General features: G+C 35.7%; 4 protein-coding genes across 5 annotated transcripts in view; 1 reads left to right on the top strand and 3 right to left on the bottom strand.

The window, feature by feature from the left end:
• Nucleotides 1-395: 395 nt before the first annotated feature.
• fkbp11 (FKBP prolyl isomerase 11) lies at nt 396-3863 on the top strand. 2 transcript variants are annotated; one of them, XM_079377001.1, is made up of 7 exons: nt 396-696; nt 790-863; nt 1077-1139; nt 2570-2657; nt 2841-2874; nt 3050-3120; nt 3542-3863. In XM_079377001.1, exons 1-7 carry the CDS (start codon nt 507-509, stop codon nt 3748-3750), a joined length of 729 nt encoding a protein of 242 aa, XP_079233127.1. In that variant the 5' UTR covers nt 396-506; the 3' UTR covers nt 3751-3863. The 2 variants fall into 2 exon arrangements, with proteins under 2 accessions (XP_079233127.1, XP_079233128.1); XM_079377002.1 differs by having other exon boundaries at nt 612-863.
• A 1089-nt stretch (nt 3864-4952) lies between these two features.
• On the bottom strand, nt 4953-10704 carry LOC306844737 (dynein regulatory complex subunit 2-like). The gene is made up of 9 exons (XM_079377099.1): nt 10648-10704; nt 9860-10016; nt 8886-9053; nt 8558-8727; nt 7589-7727; nt 7006-7203; nt 6678-6881; nt 5639-5791; nt 4953-5373 (listed from the first exon to the last, which is right to left on the bottom strand). Exons 2-9 carry the CDS (start codon nt 10001-10003, stop codon nt 5080-5082), a joined length of 1470 nt encoding a protein of 489 aa, XP_079233225.1. The 5' UTR covers nt 10004-10016; nt 10648-10704; the 3' UTR covers nt 4953-5079.
• Nucleotides 10705-13010: 2306 nt separating this feature from the next.
• Nucleotides 13011-13691, bottom strand: LOC306844871 (transcription factor Sox-21-A-like; the record flags this gene model as incomplete). The annotated part of the gene is made up of 1 exon (XM_079377291.1): nt 13011-13691. One exon carries the CDS (start codon nt 13689-13691, stop codon nt 13011-13013), a length of 681 nt encoding a protein of 226 aa, XP_079233417.1.
• Nucleotides 13692-21394: 7703 nt separating this feature from the next.
• Nucleotides 21395-26108, bottom strand: part of abcc4 (ATP binding cassette subfamily C member 4 (PEL blood group)) — a 32450-nt gene continuing 27736 nt past the window's right edge. Inside the window, exons 26-30 of the mRNA XM_079377395.1 lie at nt 25799-26044; nt 24921-25093; nt 24737-24842; nt 23696-23830; nt 21395-22133 (exon numbers count right to left, since the gene is read on the bottom strand). Coding sequence (XP_079233521.1) covers nt 22044-22133; nt 23696-23830; nt 24737-24842; nt 24921-25093; nt 25799-26044 — 750 coding nt within the window. The 3' untranslated portion in view covers nt 21395-22043. The remainder of the gene's footprint in view (nt 22134-23695; nt 23831-24736; nt 24843-24920; nt 25094-25798; nt 26045-26108) is intronic.

The following is a 26108-nucleotide window of genomic DNA, read 5'->3' as shown; positions in this document are numbered from 1 at the left end:
TTGAAATGAAACAATACAGAGAAATAAAAAATACAATAACAACGAAAACAGAGAAATAAAAAAAATCTAATTTTAGCAAAAACTATAATAGTAGGAATACTAAAATAACTAATGATAATAAAAATAACAAAACATAAAATAACTTTGCAAAGATAACTTAAAAATATAAAAATAAGATTGTCAACCTAATGTGAATTCAAAGAGGTAAATATTTAAAGCTTATTTATGGTGATAAAGCATTATAGACTAAAGATTAAAATTTATATAATTTTATCTATTTATTAAAGTTTATTGTAAAGAAAATAATATGAAAGCCAAAATACTTCATGCTCATTGGTTGAGCGTAGCGGGGGCGGAGCTATCTGTTTGTAAGACCAATGGAAGACGGCGGAGTTGACTGACAACAACTATTATTTTTGCAGATCCGGGTACTGACGCTTGTTTTGTAGAAATTACACAATTTGCCTTTAAACAAATCAAAAAAAAAAAAAAAAAAAAAAAAAAGGATGCAGTGGTGGTTTCCTCAAGCGCAGGGTATCAGGGGCCCTGCAGCGGGGCAGCAGCCATGTGGAGAGACTTCTGGGATGCTGGCGGATCATGAGGCGGGGATTCACTATAATAACACATCAGCTTTAACTGGCTTCTTGTGTCCGAGTATTTATTGGCTCTCTCAGTGGGACGACTCTCGTGACGGAAGTGAGTCACTTAGAGTAGCTTTTATCCTTTATTTTCTCATAACGTGAGACACGATGCGAATTCGGACAGCAATCGCCTTGATTTTCCTCGCAGCTTTTGCATTTGTTGCAGCTGAGGACGGAGATAGCAACGAAAGCCTGATCGATCAGTTGGTTGTGGAGACGTTGGTAAGTTGGGTTAAGTTTTATTTTAATGAATGACTAGTGACTATTACTACAAGAGTCCACGTAGCGGCTCGCTGCATGCATGCTTTAATTACAAATGCACATTCACGAATTAGTGCAAACATGCATATTCACAATGTTGCATCTTTTTTTGAGTACAGTCGTTCATTTCCTTACGACGTCCACTCTGTAATATTATGATTTTGACCATTTTAGGTGAAGCCGGAGACATGCACGATTACATCAGAGATGGGCGACACGCTTCAAATCCATTACACGGTAATAAATACAACGCGGTGCGTCTTCACAGCCTATTGTGTTGTAAAACGAGGCACCTCCCAATAAAATCTCTTGGTATTATTGACATAAAATGCGTCGAAATGGACTCTTGGGGGTTATTTGCACATGCAATCGTTCAGTGATGTGGCAGCTGACATCTGGACTCGCCATATCTGACAGAAAATAGAGTTGTAATGCAGTACAATGAGAGATTGAGTTCATGCAGAATAGAAGTTCATCGTGGAGTCACCTTTCTGTTTCCAAATGCAGTTATTTATAATAGTATTTTAGTTTTAAGCGAAACCAAATGTTGTGGAGGAGGCGGAGCAACACGTCAGCATTTGAGCTGGACTCGAGGAACATATAGCTTACGTTTTTTTTTGTTTTTTTTTTTTGTTTTGTTTTTTTAGATTAGGTCAATGCATTAAAGTCTTTGCTAAAAAAAGAAAGAAAAACGGAACATTTTAATTTTTAAAAAATTACTAAATTCATTTAACACGTGATTACATTTTGTGACAACGTGCTACTCTTGTCATAGTATATCGGGAACTATATTGAATGTGCATTTATATATATATATATGACAACTAAAGTGGCAAGTTGTCACAAAATGTAATCGTGTAATATATAATATATATCATTTTCTAAAAATACTTTATTTGAAAAATACTTTATTTACGTTATTTGAAACAAAAACGGTAACTGGAATATAATAAAAATAAAGAAATCTTAAACTTTTTCAGCTAGCTGCACAGTTCAGTAACTTGAAATACTAAATAAATGGAAAGTTAGTGAAAAAAATAAATAAAAATAAAGTGACAAAAAACAACAATATTACTAAACTTTAAAATGACAGACCATTACAGAATAGCTCACTTGAAAACAGAAAATATAAAAACGTTTAATGAAAAATATTAATAAATCTATAATAGTATATTAATGATACTATAATAACACTATATATACACAAGTATAATTTCACTATATATATATAATTTCTTCAGATAATGTTTAAACTGTTGGCATACGGCATATTAATAATTTTTTAATAATTAAATATTCAATTAAATATATGCTACTATTCTGATGTCAAACACATATACACAAATATAGTTTTGCTCGACAGAAATTGTAATTAATAAAATGTTTTTAAATTTCAGCATGTAAAACACATGCCCCAACCTGATTATTAAAATACGCCTTCTTTATATATTTTGTCTTTGTATAACACTAGTGTTTCCAAACCTTTTACAACCGAATCCACAATTCCAGCATCCTGGCAGTGACCTGGTGGTTATCACCTTTTATTACATTTTATTACTTACATTGTTTTTGTTAAGTTCTATATTTATTTACAACAAATAATTTGCTGCATCTACATAAAAATGAATGCATTTGACCTGCAACACCATTTCTCTTGTCCTGCGCAGGGTCGATTAATGGACGGGAAGGTGATTGACACCTCTCTGTCTCGTGAGCCTCTGGTCGTAGAGTTGGGCAAGAGGTCTGTCATCACAGGTATGAGGCCACTGCAGTCGAACCCTAAATGATGTTATGTTCATAACAACAGAGCTTTTTTAGAGAAAGACGGTTATGATAACTAAGGTCATGTTTTCTTTTGCAATCCATGGAAATAAACAGAAATGATGTGCTGTTTTCACAATTGCACATATCTGTAAAACCTGTTATTTTGCTTGGCAGGCCTAGAGCAAGCCCTGGTCGGATTGTGTGACGGGTAAGTTCAAGTCAACGCCTGCAGGTCACTTGGCAATGCATGTAGGCAGAGAGGATAAAAGTACAGCGATTGAATACGTTCAAGAACACTTCAAGAAAAGGTCTTTTAGGGTGAAGTCTGAATCACCCACTTTAAAGTCAATTTTTAGTCTTTTCTGTCTTTTTTTTTTGCACAGACAAAAAATCAAAGCCACGATTCCAGCTCATCTTGCGTATGGAAAGAGAGGATTCCCTCCAACCATTCCAGGTAGCATGGCCACACTTTTAAAGTGGCTTTAATTTAGTAAAGCTGGTAATAATGATCATTTTTTTGGATGATTAAAGGGATAATATGAAAATGTTGTCATCGTTTATTCACACTTATATCATTCAGAACCTGTATGACTTTTTATCTTCTGTGAGACTCAAAAGAATGTATTTTGAAGAATGTTGGTAACCAGACAGTTTTGATTTCCATTGAGTTCCATTTTTGTGTGGACAAAAAATACAATGGAAGTCAATGGGAACCAAAACTGTTTAGTTATCAGTATTCATCAAAATACCTTTTTTTGTGTTTCACAGAAGATAGAAAGTCAACATGAGAATTTTCATTTTTGGGTGGACTGTCCCTTTAAATCATGTTCCATGTGATTATTAATCTTCATCTCTTCGTCTCTCTTTCCTCACAGGGGACAGCACACTTGAGTTTGAGGTGGAGGTGATCTCTCTGTCCCAGCAAACGCCGTGGCAGAAGCTAGTTAATGACATCTTGCCTCTTTTGTGCTTGGCGCTGGTTCCCACTTTACTGGGTTTAGTGGGTCTCTACCTCTACAACAAAGCACATGCACAACCTCACGGCAAGAAGAAGAGCAAAGACAAGAAAAGCAAGAAGAAATAAGTTTTAAAGCCAAAAAGAATAAACTATTTAAATAAAAAATGCTTTGATTTTGGTGCTTCCTATTTTTTTCTTGTGACTTATTTGAGGACATTAAAACATTCAATTAAAACTCTCCCATGTTTACATGTAAGTCATTGAACAGATACATTTATCTAGAGCCACTTACAAAAGGTGCCTTAGTATGTACAGTGGCCCCAAAAAGTATTTCAACATAGTATTGCTCTAGGTGTATTTAAAATGTCAAAGCATACCAGAAATAGAGAGAAAGCAGGTATAATTTGGTTTGGTTAAAATGTCTGCAGCATTCAGTCTGAAATGCAACTCATCCCAAACAGTAATTTTTGTCTTTACTTGATTAAAAATTAACTAGTTAGAGATGAATTGCTTTTATTGTATAATTGCTTTAGCTGCCCTTATGACCTTACAGTACATTTGAGTGTGTATATCTAGATTGAATAGTGCATACATCATTCTCACTGATAAAAATGTTTACCTTGAATGCAATGCAAGTCGCTTTGGATAAAATGTTAAAAAGTTTGACATGATATGATTATGACATGCAGTATTTCTACATGTCTTGCAGGCAAAAGTGCCAAAATTCAATCAAGATAATTATATACTCACATATTGCGTCTCCAGAGATCATTCTTTGCTCAGGAAGGAATGTACTTCCCTCCAGGTGATCAGTCCACAGTGCATCAGAAGGGTTAAAGGTCAGAAGATCTTCAAGAGTCAGCAGATCTTTAAGCATGGTACTACTGTGCTGTAAGCCTTTCATATTGAACAGTATTGTTGTTTTGTCAAGAATTTTAGTTAACAGCGTGGGTTGCAATATAAATAAATTATGCAGTTATGTTGTGGTTTATGTGTTTTGTTCAGAATCAATAGTTCCAAGTAGGCTATGTCTCTCACTAACATTATAATGCAACAGATTGGCATTAATTATAATTTTCAGTCATCCTGTCATGCATCTATCCCTGAGTGAAAGTGCTCATGTATTTATATGGGACTAGATGATGAGTTACAAAATAAATTCTAATAATGAATAGTGAGTGAAGAGTGAGTTATAATGGGAATTTTTGGAATCTTCAATGATTTGGCGCCATCTTGAGGCAATGAAAGGACACTAAAACCCTTCTTTTTTTCTCTAGAACTGTTGCAACTTGATTTACAGAAGTATGAAACTACTGTGAAGAAAGTGTCTGCTAAAATCATAAATTTAATTTAAAAGGCACTGAGATCAATGCATTAAACAGACTAACTGCTAGGCAGAAAACATTTTAATTGCAACCAGAAACATTTTTGCATTACTCGTTGCATTTTTATTTCCTAAAACTGTTTGTGCACAATATTTGCTGCTTCTTGGATCACATAGCGCTTCTGATCGCGTCTCTCAGTGACAGCAGTGTCCTGAAGAGAAGGAGACAACACCACCAGAAGCTTCTGTTGCCGAAAACTCTCATCAGAAACTGAAACTTCATCCAGGTACTGCTTCAGATAGAGCCTCAGTCGTTCATTTTCCTGTAACAGCAGCGTTTTCTCCCGCTTCAGACACAAATGTTCAAGCTGAACCTTGTTGTACCGTTGCCAGAACTTCTCAAGAGGCAAATAGTCAAGCATTATCTGGGGAAAGAAAACAGGACAAGTCAAATTTTAATAAATGCTACACATCTAATTAAAGGAATGAAGCGGCATATAGTCCACAATATATTTCTAAGTGAAACTTGATATCCATTGAGAAAATTGTTTTTTTTTCCCCCCATCTGAAATTCACTGGGTTTTGAAAAGCCACTGTATGCCAGATTGGAGGCAGATCTGAATGCAAGTTCAGCGTGGATTCTGAAGGACTACTGTGATTTGTGTGAGTGTGATTTGAATAAGCTTGTACCTGAGCGAGTTTCTCAGTCGGCGGCTCCATGGCATTGGTTCTATCCTGATTCAGCTCTTCTTCACTCAGTGAGGATGTGTAGAAGGGCAGAACCTTCTCATACTCCGTCTCCAGCTTACTACACATCTCAGAGAGACGAATCAACCTTTCCCCCTAAGGAAGAGAGAGAGGTATGATCTCTATTCCAGATCCAACACTACTCACAATAAATATTCAAAATACATCCCTGTTCAAAGAACAAAGACATCGCTCTTGTAAGTCTTCTTATGATACAAGAATCAGTTTCTCCCTGTTTTAAGAACTTTAAAGATTTATCTAGATGACAAATCTTATTTCAGGCTTCATTATATTTTGTGAACAACCATCCTTTATTGGCCAATTCAGTTATTATATGATATGGCATGACCAATTTGCTATAAGCATAAACAACAACATTGCAATGACCTTATACTTTGAACTTTATTATGAATAAACTATGACTATAGTCTCTTTCATGGAATGTTTGACTGTTTGAAGGAGATTTTTGATATTATATTATATTATATGTGACCATGGACAACAAAACCAGTCTTAAGTCGCACTGGTATATTTTTTCAGTATAAATTTAAATTAAAAAAACTTTCACTTATCACTGGTTCTGTGGTCCAGAGTCACATATTATATTATATTATATAAGAGAATGGATTAATTTTTAATTATATTATGATCAATCTAAGATATTATATTACAGTATATTAATAATATTCTTAAATACATAGCTTTATAATTTTTTATAATTTTGAATTAAACTGTATTTAAATAATAATAATAATAAATCTACTTTAATTCTACTCATTTTCTATGAGGTTTTGATGCCTCACTTCATCATAAAAATCATAAATATATTTAGCAATCTAAAACGACATCCTAATTCCCTACTGTATGGCCTTACTCGAAGGGACAAAGAAGATGTTTGGAAAATAAAGAAGAATTTGTTGTTGATGGTGTGGAAATATTTTGTATATGAACTATGTAAAAAAAAGTGGCTGCATTAACATACCATGGCTACAATGTCTTGTAGTTTTTTAGTAGCATCGCTGCTTTGAATGGTAAGTTTGGTGAGCTGCTTTCTCCGTACGGTTTGGCCCTCAGCGATCTGGACTCTGAAATGTTGAACTTTCTGGGCGAGCTCTTCACGGCCTGAATGAAGCTGCTGAGCTGTTACTCCGGAGCTCAGCTGACAGCGCAGGGCAGAGATAGACTCCTGCAAATGTTCGAACACATTTTTCAACATTTTGAACAAGGAAATCATCAAATCTATATAACAACACAATTGGAAGCATGGGGGAAAATGCTTCTTCAAAGTAGTCAGCTACTTTGTTGCTGACCTGCAACTTCTGAATGTGCTTTTTATGCGTGTCAATCTCTTTAGCACTTTGTTCATCTTTGATTTGCAGAGACTCAGTTGCAATGAATCTGTCTTTGGTGGTCTCATTGTAGTGGTGTAAAACCTGCTGCAGTTCCCGCCACAGTTTTTCCACAACCCCTTCCATGTGATCTTTCACTGATTGCTTATCCTCTTTGTTCTGCAGAAACAAAACCAACATCATTGTATTATATTAAACCCATAATAATGTGTCTTAATTGTTTGTTAAATATTGTACAGATTCTTGCATATATATATACACACACACACACACACACATTTGTACATTTGTGTAATCTATATTTTTGTAATCCATTAGGTTAATGCAATTAGATACTCTAACTCTTATTATATTTTTTAAAAACTTCTCTTTTTCTTCTTTTCTGTGTTTCTCCTCTGCTCTAGCTTGTTTGCTAATCTAGTTTTTACTAAACTTATGAATCACTATGACAAATTGACAAATTGTTTGCAATGTTCCTCATTTAAGTCGCTTTGGATAACAGCATCTGGCAAATGAATAAACATAAACATAATGAAACTAGTACCTGTTTTTTTATTTGATTGCGAGTGCTCTCGTAGTCACGTCTAGCCTCATTGTCAAGATCAGTGCAATGCTTTTCCATGGAAAACACCACCTTCTCCAAATACATACTCTCCTGCTGGTGCTCTGAAACAATTTGCTCTCTGAAATATAAAAGAAATATAGCACAGACGATGCTAACTTTGTTCGTTCCTTTGAAGTGTATTTTCATGCCCCCAAACACTTCTTATTAAATTGTATAATATATGATTTTTTTTTACTTAAATGAATAGTTCACCTGAAAATGTTCTTAAAATTTACTCAATTCAAGATGTAGATTTGTTTTTTGCTTTTTCTTCATCAGAACAGATTTTTAGCATTACATTACTTGCTCACCAATGGATCCTCTGCAGTGAATGGGTGCCGTCAGAATGAGAGTCCAAACAGCTGATAAAAACATCACAATAATCCACAAGTAAGGTACTTCACAAGCTGTGTGTTTGTAATAAACAAAGCCATCAAGATGTTTTTAACTTCAAAACCAGTGAAAAAGTTATTTTGTCTGAATCAGGAGAAATATGGATACCTTTTCACAGGAAGAAGTGTTATTATAGATTATGGACTAGTTTAGCCAGAAGCAATGGTTTAAAAGTAAAAACTTTAATGATGGATTTGTTTCTTACAAACACTAAGCTTTTCATTTAACAAGACATTAATTGATGAACTGGAGTTGAGTGGATTGCTTGTGGATTATTGTGATGCTTTTATCAGCTGTTTGGACTCTCATTCTAACGGCACCCATTCACTGCAGAGGATCCACTGGTGAGCAAGTGCTGTACTGCTAAATTTAAGTTTTAAGCAAAATTACAACCAAAAGTATATTTGTTTTCCACAGTTCAGCACAAAAAGAATAGCCCTACTAATATTGTCAGGAACTGGGAAACAGACTAGATTATATTAAAAAATGTTTGTGTTTGTGTGTGTGTATACGTACCTCTCAGCATTATACTCTGAACCAAGTTCTTCAAGATTTGTGCTGAAGTTCAACTCTAGTTCTGCCAGCCGACACCTATGAAGCTCTAACAGATAGTCCACGTTCTGCAGATGAGAACTGCGTACCAGCTCTGACTGCTGCTCCCTCTCAGACAGATCAACCACCAAACTCTGTTTAAAACACACACACACACAAGCTTGCTGCTTCCACACTCTCGTAAAAGTTATGGTATCCTGACCTTCCTATAAGTTAGAAGTGACAGTCTAGTCTATGTTATTTACATTAAAGCTTTGTGAATACATGATATATTCTTAAACGATTTTGTCACCTTAATGATGTCGTCTTTGTAGTCCAGGACTCTCTCAAAGTTCTGGCTGAGCACTGACATGTCATTGCGTAGCTCTGCTGTTTTGGTCTGTGTTAAAACAGCGCGCCACTGCTGCCGCAGCTTATGGAGATTCAGTATGGTGTTCCTCTCCTCTTTCTGCAGTTTATCCTAAAAAACAAATCATATGTCAGTGCAGAAATCACTTGCCTCACAAGCATTAATTTGTCTGCTGTAGATATATATACAGTGTATATACTGCCGCTGAAAAGTTTGGGATCAGTAAGATTTTTAATGTTTTTTTTTAAGGGAGTCACTTTTGCTCATCAAGGCTGTATCTATTTGATCAAAAATACAGATTTTTTTTTTATTTTGTGAAATATTATTGCAATTTAAAATAAAATAAAATGTTTAACTTTGTATTCATCAATGAAGTATCACATGTTCCAAAAAACAATATGAAGCAGCACAACAGTTTCAACACTCATAATAATTCAGCATATTATAATTTCTGAAGGATCATGTGGCTCTGAAGACTGCAGTAATGATGCTGAAAATTCAGCTTTGATCACAGGAATAAATTCTATTTTAAAGTATATTAAAATAGGAAACCAATATTGATTTCACAATATTACAGTTTTTTCTGTATTTTTGATAAATACAGCCTTGATGAGCAGAAGAGACTGCTTTAAAAAACATTAAAAATCTTACTGATCCCAAACTTTTGAGCAGCTATGTATATAACAGTTCTGGATACACCAGAAGCAATGAACACATATAGAGTAAAATAAAAAATAATAAAATAAATGTTGTTGATCTGATGCATAAATATGTATGCATAGATAAATATTTTATGCATAAAATTTAATTTACAAAATGATTTTATGACAAACAAATGCCCTCTGAATTTTACAATTTCTAAACTATTTTTTTCACCTCATATGTTTTATATGTTATTTGTCAGGTGTTTGCCACACCTTGAGGAAGTGTGTGAGCATGTCCTCTTTCCTCTTGGCTATCTCCTCCTCAGCTTGAGCTTTCTGCTGCATGTACAGAAGTCTCTCCTCTTCTGTCATCCCGGCAAGTTTTCCGCCTCCTTTCTTCCCTGCTTTTTTAGGCATGCTTGCTGAATTTCTGTGGATCACAGATTTAAAAGAGAAGATGCATTTCATAACTACACAAAATCAGAATTTGCTTGTGTCCGAGTTTAATTCAATAGCATTACACAGTGATTTCAAATGAGTACTTGTATCCTTTCTTCTGAGAGAAAGTGTGTCAAGACACAAATTGTGCCCCATATATATAAAAATGTACTTTAATAAGGTTTTCCGTATCTGTCATGTTGGCTGGATAGATAGATAGATAGATAGATAGATAGATAGATAGATAGATAGATAGATAGATAGATAGATAGATAGACAGACAGACAGACAGACAGGTAGGTAGGTAGGTAGGTAGGTAGGTAGGTAGATAGATAGATACATAGATAGATAGATAGATAGACAGACAGACAGACAGACAGACAGACAGACAGACAGACAGATAGATAGATAGATAGATAGATAGATAGATAGAAATCCTGCATTCAGATTAAAGGCCAAGGCCACGCTGCTCTTTCATGCAGATATTTGCTAAATATTTTCACGCAGTAAGCGGTAGAAATAAAGAAAGAAGCGCAAAAAAAGCTTTCAGTGGTAATATTTACACTTTTGGTTGGTAAAAGTATTTTTAGCAGTACTAGTAGCGTTATTTCACATCGTCTTACCCTTCGACGTCTCCACGCACTGACGCTGACTGTTGACTGTTTCCTAGCAACCAAAAGTAAAGCTGCTGCACTGCCACGTGGACCCAGTAGGGCGCGTGCACGTTTCACATCACCGAAATTAATCTAGTTGTGAAAAAATAAAAAGCATTGGACGATTATGAACCTTTCATGAAGTCGTTTTGCTCCAGTGTGCAGGACAAAAAAGGCTAAACAATTGTGCATTGCATTTTTTTTATGATTATTAAACTCAATAGGTGACAGATAAAATTATACATGCATAAAGGAATTCGTATATTAAACAAACAATAAACGAAGGCATAAAATATAAAACATAAACATTTAAGGTAATGCTAGCTGTTAGCAGCAGAGGGAGCTATGGCTTTAAATGTTCGGATGTTCATAGACTAGAAAAGACTTCATTTATGAGCTGCAGCATGAACGCAATTTATTTGTACATTTGAGGGTAGAAATTGTCAAAATGATTTAGAAATTTTGTCGTACTTGAAAGTAGTTTAAGCCGAAATATTTTCCAAGATTATTTATTTATCAATACAACATAATGACACTTTGTTGACAATATGTTGTATTGATTAACTTAAAAATAAATCAATAAAATCTTTTTACTATTGTATTTAAAATAACTTTAATTACAGCAATAATACTGGAGGTGCTTGTTTGTCTTTAAGAATATTTCAAAGCTACCCTGAAAATGGTTTCTGTTTATGTCAATTAACATAAAAGTGTTTTATTGTTACTAAAAACATAATAAACATTTGCATTCCTGGAGCTTAATCATTCTGCTATTTGTGATATACTGTATGTTATCTTTATACTCAGCCTATATAAAACACAAGCTTCCAATAATTAGCTATGATCTTTGTAACCTGTTGTCACTGCTGATTATAGATAAAAATAGACCATTGGTTTCAGTCAGTTGACTGACATGCAAAATATGTTATATTTCATATGTGATTGACATTGTTCTGCCAACTTTTTTTTTTTTTTTTTTTTTTACCATAAAACTCACCATAGGCCTCCTGGTACACTTAGATTTCAGAGTTGTTTTGCTTTTTAAATTTTTTAATTTCATACTGTCTGCTAAAATGCCCAGCACCAAGAGCCATGTTTACAGATGGGTTCTAATAAATGCATTTTTGTCTGAGAGAACACATGATGTAAATGTAGTTACATTACTCAATAGCTCAGTTTAGGTTTAGTGACTTTAAGTTAACTAATATTATTGATCTCATTTATTATGTGGTATGTAAAACAATATAAGTTTATTTTGGGGAAACATGTATACCTTTCTTCTTTGTGTCTTGAATTTAGCCAACAAAAGGATGAGAAGTGCAAGTTAACTGATCACATGAACTGGTGAAAAGAAACTTCCCAACATGAGCTATAGTGTCTGAGTCGCCTTTGTTATGTGTTTTTCTGGCCTTTTCCTTCACTTCCCTCTTAAGAGCTTCTCCACTGGTTAGAGTCTGTTCCTGGTTGAGAGCTATTATCTGCTTAAGCTATCTGATGTTATGGAGCTGCTGTCTCTGGATTTGATGGCTGTCCTCTTAACAGATTTGCCATTGTGTCACTTGTCATCTGCTGTTCTGTATCATATTGCAGATTCATCAGGTTTTTCAGAAAAACATTATTTTGACAACAACAAACAGATATTAGAAGGTGATTGGAAGATGATTCCGTCTGTATTTTTCTCCACATTTGGTATAATTGACCATAAAAAGTCGATTTAAAAAATGTGCATGTTATAACATCAGCTCATATCATGTGTTCATACATGCCATGTCTCAAGAAAAAGTAATTTTAACAGGAAAAAATGTCAAATGCTACAGTAAAAACCCATTAAGTTACCTTAACATGCACAGTAAAATATATATACTCAGTTTTGAGAAAACCACTTTAAGAGATGCTATATAAAATAAAGTTGTTAAAATATCATATGCAGTTTTGTTTGAATGTAACACTGTTCTGTCTTTATGTGACCTTGCATTGTACCACCTGTATGTCATTATCAGCACGTTTTACAGTAACATTATTTATTAGCTCTAATAGGTTGGAATATTAGCATTATATCAATTAATGACATGTACAGTTGCTACCTGTAAAATATAGGCAACAAATTGCTATATTTAGCCTATATATTTATAGTTATGCTTGCAACATCATTGTTTTACAGCCAATATCAAACTGCACAACTGCATTTTTTGGAATAAAATACAAAAATATGAAAGATTCAACTCTTTGCACAAATAATTTTAAACATTTATTTCTCTTTTACAAAATGCAAAGCTTTAAACAAGTGCACGTGACTTTATATCACACAAACATTGTGGTCCGTTCATTTCCAATCATATCGTCGCAGCGTACGTCAGATAAGGTTCATGCTGAGCTTTGGTCATTCCTGGTAAAAGCAGGTACGATGAAGGAACAGCAGGTCCAGAACCCGGCCAGCCCAGGCAGTTATAGGGCACCATGTGGCCCGGGTTACCCGCGGACGGGTGAGCGTGCGGCGCACCGGCCAGAACCCCGGGAATCCCGGGAAACGCGGAGAATCCACCGGGATACCCGAGCATTGAGTAATGTGGGAAAGGTGCAGGGGGTAATTCCGACATTTTGGAGTTCAGGTCGAGAAACGGGTAGGGATTGGTGGACAGGTGGTGAGTGAAAAACACCCGAGTAGCAGCGGCGACAGGCGTTTTCTCCGCGCTCAGCGAGTCCGATTTCAGCGGGTCACTGTACGTCACGTTAAAATGATACCGGTCTTTTTTGATCAAGTTTTTGGGCTTTCTCCGCGGTCTGTATTTGTAATCCGGGTGTTCTTTCATGTGAACGGCTCTAAGGCGTTTGGCCTCGTCTATAAAAGGTCTTTTTTCAGAGTCTGACAGGAGTTTCCATTCGCCTCCGAGCCGTTTGCTGATCTCAGAGTTGTGCATCTTTGGGTTATCCAGTGCCATCTTCCGTCTCTGGGCTCTCGACCACACCATAAAAGCGTTCATGGGGCGTTTAACATGGTCCATAGGCTTTGCCATTTCTGAAGCCGTTTCCTCTGCTGCTCCTTTTTCACTTCAGTCCCCCGGAAAGCAGCCCAAAGTTCCTTTGACGCACAGTTCAGTCAGACCTGGCTGTGTTACCTTTGTATCATGGCACCAATTCTGAGTCTGCGCCTAGAAATAAGTTTTGACTTTTTGCCAAATTTATGTGACTTGCAAAAATCAGATATTTATCTCCCCAAACAAGTCCCAGTTGTTGGAGTTGTTATCCATGGACGCACGGTGTGTGTGTATGGGAGTCTCCGAAGTGATCTGGGTTTAAATGCTCATCACTGCTCAGATTTGTGGCGCCTGCGCTGAGTTATGAATGAAGTGGGCGTGTCCTTTAATCCTGAGACCAATGACGTACGTGTGGGTGTGTCCTGTGAAACCTAGAAACACTATAAGCAGCAGCACTGTGGGACTGTTTTGCATTTCTTTCATTGGTAGCAGTTCAATGACAAAATTACATTTTTAAATCTTTAACAGATACTTAATAAAATGCAAATTCAGATTGTTACAAATGGCATTAAACTTTGAAAAGTTCAAAATCCAAACTTTTCAAACACTTTGTCTAGACTAGATTCTGATGGATGAAAGTGTCATGGTTTAAATGTGTTGAAATGTAAATACTCAACAGAGATGAAGTGGTCACTTTTGTTTTGGTAACTCAGTGATTAACCAATAGGCTGCTAGCATTACATTTCCCACAGAAGCACCCCGACAAGTTCAGTTAACCTTGGGTCATGTGTTTCTCTGTTACTATGTGATTATAATGCAATCTTTTGAATGGATTTCAATATAAGAGGGTTGCTGGAGAAAGGAAGTGCTTATTAAGACAAGCAAGTGGAAATTCTACACTCTTTTGTTTCTTTTAATGGTGTCTCTTTGTATATAAACTTAAATCTCCATAATCATCTTGTAACCATGGACATATTACAGTTTTTCTCAGTCGCTTTGGTGCATTTCTCGAATCGTCCTTAATATTTACAAAGAAGTATGTGCATTTCTCAAAACAATTTGTACAGATAGCACCACACAATGGATTTCCTGCAAAAGCCCGTAACTTACGCAAAATCTTTAGTTCATCTCTCAAAAGTAAGTATTTATGTCAATGAACGTATCAGTGACATCAGAATGAAAAGTCCTTGTGTCATTGTTCACAAACAAGATAGTCAAAATGGTTAGTCATGTTCGATCATGATCGATCTCCCAATATTTAGCTGCACACTTCAGCCATTGTAAGGCCATGATTGACAACCTGGTCCACAATAGTGGCCCTTATTCTATCTGATATGCACCTCTGTCCTTGGCCTCTTTTGCCTCTTCCTCTGTTTTGCCTCTGTACCTTTCCATCATGCCTCCTTACTCCTTTCCTTCCTTTTGGCTGTTGACCCTGATCGTTTCCTGGATGTTCATCCATCGTCAGAATTTGTAACTCTTGTGTTGTCCTCTGTCTATATGCTTTCCAACTGAAGGTTGATGAGACGTACCTTTGAGCTATTTCAGAGAACTGGTTTGTCATTGGTTGATCTATGTTCTCTTCATTAGTGAAAGTCAAGATTCACTTGCACAATTCATGGCAGATTTACAAAAAGTCTAATAGAAATGTGTAGAAAATATGCTTGACAGTTTATGACAACTAGATCAACCATTTTGCATGGAATGACTTATACGATGAACTAATGACCAGATGTTTTGAGGGGTAAGACTATAGTACAGAGAACTATATAATACATTTTGAACAACATGATATTAGCAACTGAAAATGTAGGAAACCGCAGACAAATCTACATAATCAGTTGCATGAATGCACCAAAGCAATTGCAACTTGTTGAAAGGAACGAGAAACTGCTTTTATGGTGTGCATAAGTGACTAGATGATGTGGAGGTTGAACAAGTAGTTTTGAAAATGTAATTTCTGATCTGAGAAATACACCAAAGCGACTGAGGAAAAACTGTATTTGCAGGCAACTTATCTGCTTTAACCACTCAGGCTCTATACACAAGCCCAAATTAAAAAGGCACTGTAAGAAGTATTCTGTATTGTTTTTTCACTGGTGTTTTACCTGTATTATGAATTACACAATGCATTGCTGTGATGTTTTTCACAGATTGTTTTTTCTTAAAGCGAAGAAACAATTTTCACTCATAAATTGCTATTCATAATAATTCATTACAAAGAAACAGCAAGTAACATTAAATTGAAAAATGTTAAAAAATTGAAAAATTGAAATATTCGCTTGTAAAACATACTCCAATGATCTTTATTTAGAAGTTCAAAAATATATTTTTTACAGTGTATATGAATTGTCGACCTGTGCTACATTTCCCATAATGAACAGCATACACCAGAGCACGTTGCATACATTAGTGTATCCCACAGTGCAAACTGCAAAGCATTCAACACTTATACTTTAAACCATTACTTGATCGGGCCGAGAGTGTGTCCACAAAAATGAAGTATACTATAATTTTTATTTTCAAAATAATGGATGACATTTACTTGAGTTCATGTGACAACAGTGTAGAATACTTCTATTTAGTGTAGATGTAGAATATACTTCCATAAACTAGTATTCATTACAAACATAGCTATGCAATCTCTTTTTTTCACTTAAGTGCGATAAACTAGCCAGTGTGTTTTTATTGTATTTCATTATTGCATACACAAATGAACAATAATTCCAACCATGTTTTTATCCACAGGAAGTGATAAGATCCTTTTGTAATTGCTTTTATGAGCGGTCAAACCCTGAGAACTAGGAGGTGTCAGTCATGAGTCAGGACCACACCAGAACAATATGCCCTGGAGTAATTATAGGAACAAATGACTCTTAAAACTGGCTCTGTGTTTAGCCTCCCTTTTATTCTCCTGAAAACATCTCGGAACGCATCTTGGATTTGCATGAGTGCTCTCAGTTATCTCTCAAAGAGAAGCTTATTTAGCAGAAAGGAAAAGAAAGTCCTTTGGAGAGAGCGGAAGAAAAGAACAATGCGTTAAGAGGAGAAATCCTTTAATTTTCAGCTGGAAGAAAGGCCATTGTACGTCCAGCTTTGCCCTGCCCTCAGTACTTTACCTCCACTGCGCTTTGACGGAAACACTAAAGCTTTTAGTGCTTTTAACATTTGTGTTCTAAAGAGCAAGTGTGTGTAGAAGGAATCAGTTCTGCACATTTTTTGGTTTTCTTGCATCATGCATATTTGAACACTTTCCAGCATTGACAATCAAGGACAATTCCACACTGAGAACAACATGAGGGACTCATACACAACTATTACTAAAGGTGAAAACAAGAAGACAATACGACGCATTAAATTGATAGTTCCATTAAAAAAATGAAAATTCCGTTACCATTTACTCACCCTCACGTCATTCCAAACCTGTATGAGCACAAAAGAAGATATTTTGAAGAATGTTGGTAACTGAACAATTGATGGTATAGCCATAGCCTTCCATATTGTTTTCTATATTATGGACGTCAATGGCTAACGTCAACTGTTTGGTTATCTTCTTTTGTATTCAACAGCTGAAGAAAACTGAGGTTTGCAGCAACTTGAGGGTGAGTAAATGATGACAGAATTTCATTTTTGGGTGAACTATCCCTTTAAGAGCTAGGGTGCAAACTTTTGGACAAGGATGATGATGTGTACCTTTTTATTATTTCTTTTTAAAGATTTTTTAAGACACGTACATGTTTCATGTTAGCATGTGCTTCAAGTCTGATGGTGACAGAAAACTAAAAATAATCTTAAACGAAGAGAAAACATAAAAATAATCAAACATGTAGGGAGAACAATGTCATAAATATGAATTAAAATAAACTTTGTAAAATGATATTTTAATGCAAATATGATATTTTATGAATACCTCTATGACACAGACACAATGCGAACAGGGCCAGGAGCCAAAACAGTCATCAATATTAAAAAAAATAATAATAATAAAATAAAAAATCAGTTATTTGAATGTCTTTCAATTGTTCTTTACATTTCAATTCAAACTGCATTTCTGCATCCTGTCAGGAATGGAATTCTGAATTCTGATTGGCGCACAACGGTCAGGGTCCAAGAACCGGTCATGAAATGTGAAAAACAGTCCCACTGCCCATGAAATAAATCTATCATTCTCAGGAATTTCTCTTGAAATGTCTAAAACATACAGTGTCCTTCAAGACGGACGACATGCAGCATCTACCACAACGCACGGCCACCCAGCGCATGACGTGCTTTCGGCCCGCCATTACAGGGGTCCCGAATCTTTTCACCCGCTCCAGCGTCGAGCACACAGGCCTCCCACGAGGAACCCAGAATCCAGCTGACATCACAAGCTGTTTTCTTGGCTGTCCTTTGTAGGCCGTAATGAATCCAGTGAATGTGAAAGGAGATAAAAGGACAGCTCCAGTGAGAGTGAAGGATGGTCACACTGTGTGGCTAATGTTCTGAAGGCTTTCACTGCGGAGAATGGGAACAATGGGAGCAAATGGCAGGACAATGACCAGTGTTTTTGTCCACTCAATTTGTCTGAGGTCCTTCAACCTAATCACATTCACTCAAGAGTCATTTGAAGGTTTTGTTCGAAAGAGAAACTGCTGAGAGTTTGGGCCTGCGAACAAAAGGACAGAAAGGGAAAGAATCCCCATCTATCACCATGACAGCCGGACTTTAAGACAGGGATTTGGGTCCAAAGAAAACACTGGGATGAATGGAGAGGATCGGAGAGAAAAGCCAACGTTTATTCTCTCAAAAAGTCATCAGACATGCTCGACCATCACGTGCATGAGAACAGCTTGAATTGTTGTTGAAGTTCTTTGTTAACGAGACTATGAAACCTCGAAAAAGTTTTTGGAGGTTAAGTTTATACAATTGATGACAAACTGCTTTAGAATTTGCTTTGTAAATACAATTTATAGAAACAGTTTTCATTCAGAAATTCCACATAGAAATGCAAGAAAAACATTGAATGAAACTTAAAGAAATTTAGAAGTAGTATTTTCTTGTTAAAACTTACTCCAATAATCTGTTTGATTTACAATCATTTGCAACAATGTATAGTTGTTAAGAGAACATTTGTGTTAATTGGTAATGTCTCTTTTAATAGAAAAAATGGAAATAATCAATAACAACTTATTTTAAACGTCAAATTTTGAAGTTAATGTTAATTATTAATATAAAAGCAGTGGATGAGGGAAGTGTTCTTTTTTTTGAGACTTTTTAATCTCACAATTCAGAATTTTCGCAATTCAGAAAAAAAAAAAAAAAAAAAAAATCAGAACAGAGAGATGTAAACTTTCCGAGAAAAAAAGTCTGAAATTTGAGATGTGATAACAGAATTATGAGACTTTTTTCATGCATTTCCGACTTTTTCTCTCAAGATACATAACCTCAGAATAACAAGATATGAACTCAGAATACTGACTTTTTTTCTCCGAGTTTATATCCCACAGTTCTGTTTTCTATGTTGCAATTCTGTTTTTATATCCCACAAGTCCTATAGAGAAAAATAATATTAACAGTGTTCCTTAAAATGAATGCCACTTGTTCTAATTATTTGATAAATATTGTAATGACATTCAAACATTGTAAAGAGAGCAATGCTTTTTGGTGCCACTGTGCATAATGTCAAGAAATATAATAATCTTAAGATATTGCAAATTCCACTTCAAATGACAAGAGCAGGCATCCAAATCACAAGATGAATGTAGCTCTGGCCTACTTCACATGCTTGAGAATGTGTGCGTTTAGCTTTGCCATGAGATCATCGCTGTAAGGGAAGCATACCACATATCTCTCATAATAATGGATCTGGCTATCCTTTCATATCTTCTCTCAATTTTTACGCATTACCAGAGTGTACTGAAAGTGCTTTTTCAATGAAGAAGTAAAGGCAGGCATTCCTTCTTGTGCACACCTTTGAACTGAACACAATAGGATCGTCTACTGCAAAGATCTCACACTTTTGTTTGTCCATCCAGGAGGAGAAAGGCCTACAGTATCGCTTACACTCCAGAGATGATGGTTACGATTACAGACAAAGCCACAAATGTTGAGGACAAGAGGCTGTGATTCGATGCCTGCTTGCCTAACACATTGCCTCTTGTTCTCAGTCAATCCAGGATTTTGCCTTCAGGTTAATTCCTTTATGTCCTAACATAACATCGTCTCAAAACACCATGAGACACGGATGACAGACTGTAAACAAATACCTACTGTCACCTCCGGCACCAAATCTTAAAGCCATTATGGAGCGGGATGTAAAAGTGACAATGTTTTTTCTTCTCCTGGTTATTGGAATACAGGGGGTTTCCCAGCTGTAATCAACCCATATGGAAATGAAGGTTAGGATAACATACTGTGCCCTGTGACATGATTAGGGTCAAAAAAAAAAAAAAAAAAAAAAATGCTGGAAAAATTTTGTATGCACTTGGATCTGTAATTCTCATAAAACACAATTTTCTTAAAATCAGCACAGTTCAAGCTTCATATTTTTGGGCAGATATTGTAACTACCGTACTTCACCTGTACTGCAAAAATTTCTTTGCAATTGTAAAATTTAGTAGCAAAAAGGAGTAAAAAGTGTGGTTCTGAAAAAAAGTCCTTTCTTAGATAGCTGTGGATTTTAAATAATTCACTTTACATGCAACATATCCAAAAATGTAATTATATTATGATGTTTAACCATATGTTTAATGCATTATTATTTACCTCAGTTTGTAAAAAGCTACTTGTGATTTACTTTGCACACACTGAATTAAAAAAAACTAAACAGAACTCAAATGACTGGAAAATAAGAGATGGGGTTTCAAAGTTAGACTATTTTTAACAAAAAGTGAGAGGTGCTTAAATATACTATAACAAAAAAATAGGATACAATATACCATATTATTTGAAGAAATTTTCAGTGGTTTTTTTTAGGTGTTTTACCAGTAATTTGAATTTTTTTCACTTTATTTTAGAGTTGAAATGTCCATAAAATGAATGGATAATGTCCTGTGTAATGTGCTTACGTTTTCTGTTAATTTATACAGATTTATCTTTTACAGTGAAAATAAATTAAATAATAGTAAAAAAAAATTATTCATTTATTAATTGTAAAAAAAGAAAATCTGCATATAACAGCCAAAAAAAAGGAAAAAAAAATAAAATAAAAAAAAAATATATATATATATATATATATATTGACTGATACCAAGTGGTTCAGTCCAAATGCAAATACTCATTTTAACATAAATGCAAAGAATACAAACATGTACTTCTGACTTTTGAACAGCAAACACGGATTCTTCCTATACCAGCAGAAACCATGCTGTCAATTCAAACAGAACACAACCCAGATGGGATATGACAACAAACATTTCACTAAATTCTCAAACAAATAAGCAAGTAGTGAAAAAACACTGAATTCAGTGGTTTAAATTAAATTAATCTGTTGGGCTAAACTGCATTTCACAAAAATCTTTTGTGGCTGATACTGCAACTTTCTGTTCTTTTACCTCTCCATAAAGAACAAATGAAACCATAAAAAAGAAAAAACATTCAAAAAAACGACAATGAGCAGAAGAAAAAAGCTGCCTGTGCTACTGTGTGCAGTCACTCAACATCCCTTTCATTCTCACAGATTCACAAAACAAATTATAAAAATAAAATCATTTTTTCTAAAAGTTCAAGGAAATATCGGGGACAGCATTAACGGGCACAAACGTAAAGTTCAGGATTGTTTGTATTGCACAAGAACTTTAGCACAAGTTTTCTTTGCCCAAGAAACAATGAAGCATTTCAAAATGATTATCTGGCAATTTTTTTTTTCTTTAAGCGGTCTCTGAAAACTGATTGTTTTTTTTAAGCCAGAATCGCAAATAATAATAAATAAACAAAAATAGGTGCTGTTTTTAGACTACTTTATAGAGCCCTCTCGGTACAGTGCTGTTTTCATGTTTAAAGGCCTTATTGTTGCCATCAGAATCAGCAGCCATTATGGTTCATGTAGTATAAAGGCACTGGGAAAACTAAATTAGTCTAGTTCAAAGCATAGTGTTTCATCATCTCTTTGGCCCCTAGCAATCCTGGTACTACACTTACACATTAAGGCACATATTAATAATCATAACATACAGTGGTGTACAATCTCTAGCCTATCATACTGGAGAAATCAGAACGCTGGTGTGTGTAGTCCTCTGGTGTGATTGCAGCTCTGTCCTCTCGGAGTCACTGGTGTGAGCGTTCAGTGTGAGCGCATGCACACGTCTCTGGCTCTGCTCCGCCGGGTGTTGTGGGCGACGAGGCAGAGCTTGGGCCCGTTGCCCTCCGCAGGAGGAGGAAGCTGGATGTGTACATCAGGCACTTCACGGGCCGTTATAAAGCGGTCTCGAAGATAACCAAGCTGCCATCTACTGTGGTGGCGAAGCCGTTGAGCTGGTGGACCGGACTGCGGTTCATGTACGCCTGCGAACGAAAGAAAGAGAACACGGTTAGTGTGATGTACACTAATGGTCAAAAGTTTGGAATAATTCAGATTTTTATTTATTTTTCTCTCATATGCTCACACTAAGGCTGCATTTATTTGATTAAAAATACAATTAAAATATGTAATATTATGAAATAATATTACAATTTAAAGTAAAGTGAAATATATTTGAAAATGTAATTTATTCTTGTGATGCAAAGTTGAATTCTCAGCATCATTCCTCCAGTCTTCAGTGTCACATGATCCTTCAGAAATCATTCTAATATACTGATTTGATGCCCAATTATTAATAATGTTTAACAGTTTTTGCTGCTTAATATTTTTCTGTAAATTATGATACATTTTTCAGGATTCTTTGATTAATAGACAGTTAAAAATAACAGCATTTCTTATATATTTATATGCAACATTATAAAATGCTTTATCACATTTGATCAATTGAATGCAAATAAAAGTATTCATTTCTTTTTGTTTTTTAAATCTTTTGAATGGTAGTGCATCATAGTTTCCACAAAAAGTTATAATCACAACAGTTTTCATGACTAATTATAAGAAATGTTTCTTGAAAATCATGTGACAATTATGTTGAAAATTCAACTTTGCGTCACATGAATCAATTACATTTTAAAATATATTCAAATAGAAAATGGTTATTTTAAATTGTAATAATATTTCACAATATTATTGGTGACCATAAAATACATTCAAAACATTCAAAATACTAATGTTTTTGAATGTTTTAAAAAAATATATATAATAAAACAGAAAACAATTCTTTTAAATTGTAATAATATTATTGTATTTTTAACAAATAAATGCAGCCCTGGTTAGCATAAGAGACTTCTTTCCAAGACATTAAAAGTTCGTAATCATTCCAAACTTTTTGACCGGTAGCATATATGTGACCCTTTAATTAGACCTGGAAATGGATGAAAGGCGTCACTCTGTTCCCAAACCTTCCCCGACAATGCTTTTCTAAACACAGGGGACGGAACACAGCAGGCTGAATGGAAGTAAAAATCCCCTCTTATTTAATATCATTATTATGCAGTAATCAAAACCTCTCATTGTATTTAAAAGCACCCATGGCTAACAATGAACGCAAAGACAAAAAGAAGAAAAAGCACCTGGTGTTCGGCCCCCCCACCACCTCCACCCCCGCAGATACATGGAGAAAATTCCCAACAACACAAAGCATGGCCGACAAACAGTTGGCCACACTATCAGATATACTCTCAATTGAGCCGGCATTCAGAGCGCACAATGGCGGAGTGGTCTGATATCAGGTGGATGTGTGCTTGAAAGCCCCGTCGGTCAGCTCCAGAGGGGCCGGCGCAGAGAATGAGCTCACCGGCTGAAGGAGGCGGAGAGGAACCCGATACGAAGGGAGAACAACATGCCGCCGAGAAGGGGGAATCTAATACTGACTGACAGCACAAAGGCCTGGGCTCTTTCAAACGCACTGTATTGTGGCTTTCTGGCACAGGTACATGTGGCACATATTTGGCGATCGGACAGGGATACGCGGAGCTCTGCTCACCTGTTTGGCGGTCTGCAGCAGAGAGGCCGCCTCTGCCTTCCCCGTCTGCTGCACCATCTTGTAGAAGATCCCATTCTGGTCCTGTAGGAGAACGTGGGGGGCGTCGTACTCGTGGATTCGACCTGCATCCAGAACCTGCGAGAACAACAAACATCGGTTTTTGATGCCTTGAAAACCAGTTCTTTTCCAGAACTGGTTACATGAAATAAACATTAAAACCTAACAATGTGATATTTGGAGAAATTCATGAATGAATGAACTGATTGTTTTAATGAATCAATCAAAAAGACTCAGTCAGTCAAACTCATGACATGCAGCTTGATGTATGCATTTAAGGTTTGTGAGACCTAAAAATTGTGTAGTTATTGATTTGCAGTTCATATAATATGCAGCATAGGTAAAAAGCACCTTAAAAAGTACTTTGTGGTATGTAATGTTAAATGTATTAAGCTGTTTTGTCTCCCAATATATAGTTTTGTTGTATGGTAAAAAGCAGCATCTTTTGAAATTTTTTGGAAGAAACATGCAGTTTTGGAATGATATATGATAGAGAAGTGATGTAAGTTAAGACAGAATCCCCCCCACACACTTTTACTTAAACCCTCAACTTAATATTTTCCAATTAAAACCATATTGTATCTGATCTGATAACTTCTCATAACCATGTTATTTACCACTTTAATTTAAAAACTGAGAAATTCTTTGAAAATTTAAATTTTACATAAATTTACAAAAAAACAACCGATGCGAGAAAATATTTTTTTTATTCAAGAGAAATATTATTGAAAAATTATTTGAAATTTCTAAAAACATCTCTCAATTACCAGTATTATTCCTTTAATCTTTTAACTCATGGCTGCTATAAAAAAAAAATATTATAATAATAAAAAAATTAAATAAAATCAACATTACTCCAGAATTCAAATACAATCATTTCGCTTGAATAAACTTTCAATTACAGATTAAAAGGTTGATACACTTAGAACTGGTTTCATAAAATAATCGAAAAGATGATAAAGAGCGCTCCATCTCTGCACTCACCAGGATGCGGTCGCTGTCTATGATGGTGTTGAGTCTGTGTGCGATGGTGAGGACGGTGCACTCCTTGAACTTGTCACGGATGGTTTTCTGGATCAGCTCGTCTGTCCTGTAGAACACAAACATTGTTATAGCTCTTAATAGTGGTTGTATAGGTCCTTAAACAATCTCCAGGTCAAAGACTCACCGAGGGTCCACGTTTGCGGTGGCCTCATCAATGATGAGAATCCGGTTCTTCCTCAGAATGGCCCGAGCTAGACAGACGAGCTGCCGCTGACCCACGCTGAAGTTTGATCCAGACTCAGCCAGTTCTGTCTCCAGTTTAGCAGGCAACTCCTCCACAGCAGCCTTCAGCTGGACCTTTGAGCAAACGAAGCACAGATTCACTCCAAGAGCTGGACTTTGAGAACGCTTAATAATGCATTACATCTATAACCATCACGTAAATCCACTGGGGGAAAGTTCACATCAGAAAATGGATTTATGGACCCGTTTGACCAAGATCTATATGGTTCATCACATGCGGATAGTGTTACATAAATGTTTATGATCAGATTACACAAATCTAACAACTGTGATGATTTTTAATATCTTAAATTAATTTAAAGGCACATTCACGTTCATTGTTATCTTGTCAGTTAATCATCACGTGAAAGCAAATAATCAAATAAAATTATTTTTAGTTACAATGAGTTACAATAGTTTGCAAGAGTGTGATTATAAACCCAATGTTGTGATGTTTAATGTCCCTGACAACCTCAAGTCCCATTTAGCCACATCTTAGCACCATTTTAGCAACATTCAAGACCAGTAAAAGCTTACAATTATTAATGAATTAAAATTACGAGTCAGTTTTACTGATGTATTTTATGTTGTAGAATAAAACATGATAAGATATCTTGAGATTGTGTTAACCACAGATCTTATTTTAGGCATTTAACCAAAAAACCCACTGACTTAAGGACAATGCATCTGAAAGTAGTAAAATGCTCATTTCTGAGTTTTGGCCTACAAAAATACATCATTCCTGCAGGCCTCTATTACAATAAGTGTGTCTGTGTTCACCTCTTCCAGAGCGTTCCATAAGTCATGGTCTGAATGCTGGCTGAAGGGGTCCAGGTTCTTCCTCATGGTTCCTGTGAACAGCATGGGATCCTGCGGGATAATCGACATCTTCTGGCGGAGATCGTGCAAGCCGATCTCTGAGGTCAACACCCCATCCACTAAGATTTTACCATCTGGCTCCATCAAACGAAACAGCGCTGAAATCAGGGAGCTTTTCCCTGCACCGGTCCGTCCAACGATCCCAACCTGATCAATGCAGAGCAGAAAACATCAGTGCACACGTACTGAGTGACAGACTCACATGATGCTC

This window comes from Barbus barbus (genome assembly GCF_936440315.1).
Source record: "Barbus barbus genome assembly, chromosome: 25".
Classification (NCBI taxonomy): Eukaryota; Metazoa; Chordata; class Actinopteri; order Cypriniformes; family Cyprinidae; genus Barbus; species Barbus barbus.
This window is presented reverse-complemented; position numbering and strand designations above follow the sequence as displayed.

Coding starts and splice junctions, on each gene's coding strand:
- fkbp11 (XM_079377001.1), top strand. CDS start 507: ATGCAGTGGTGGTTTCCTCAAGCGCAGGGTATCAGGGGCCCTGCAGCG. Junction 864..1,076: donor AGTTGGTTGTGGAGACGTTG/GTAAGTTGGGTT, acceptor TGACCATTTTAG/GTGAAGCCGGAGACATGCAC. Junction 1,140..2,569: donor CGCTTCAAATCCATTACACG/GTAATAAATACA, acceptor TGTCCTGCGCAG/GGTCGATTAATGGACGGGAA.
- LOC306844737 (XM_079377099.1), bottom strand. CDS start 10,003: ATGCCTAAAAAAGCAGGGAAGAAAGGAGGCGGAAAACTTGCCGGGATG. Junction 8,728..8,885: donor ACAAAGACGACATCATTAAG/GTGACAAAATCG, acceptor TGTTTTAAACAG/AGTTTGGTGGTTGATCTGTC. Junction 7,204..7,588: donor GCAATCAAATAAAAAAACAG/GTACTAGTTTCA, acceptor TTGTTTCTGCAG/AACAAAGAGGATAAGCAATC.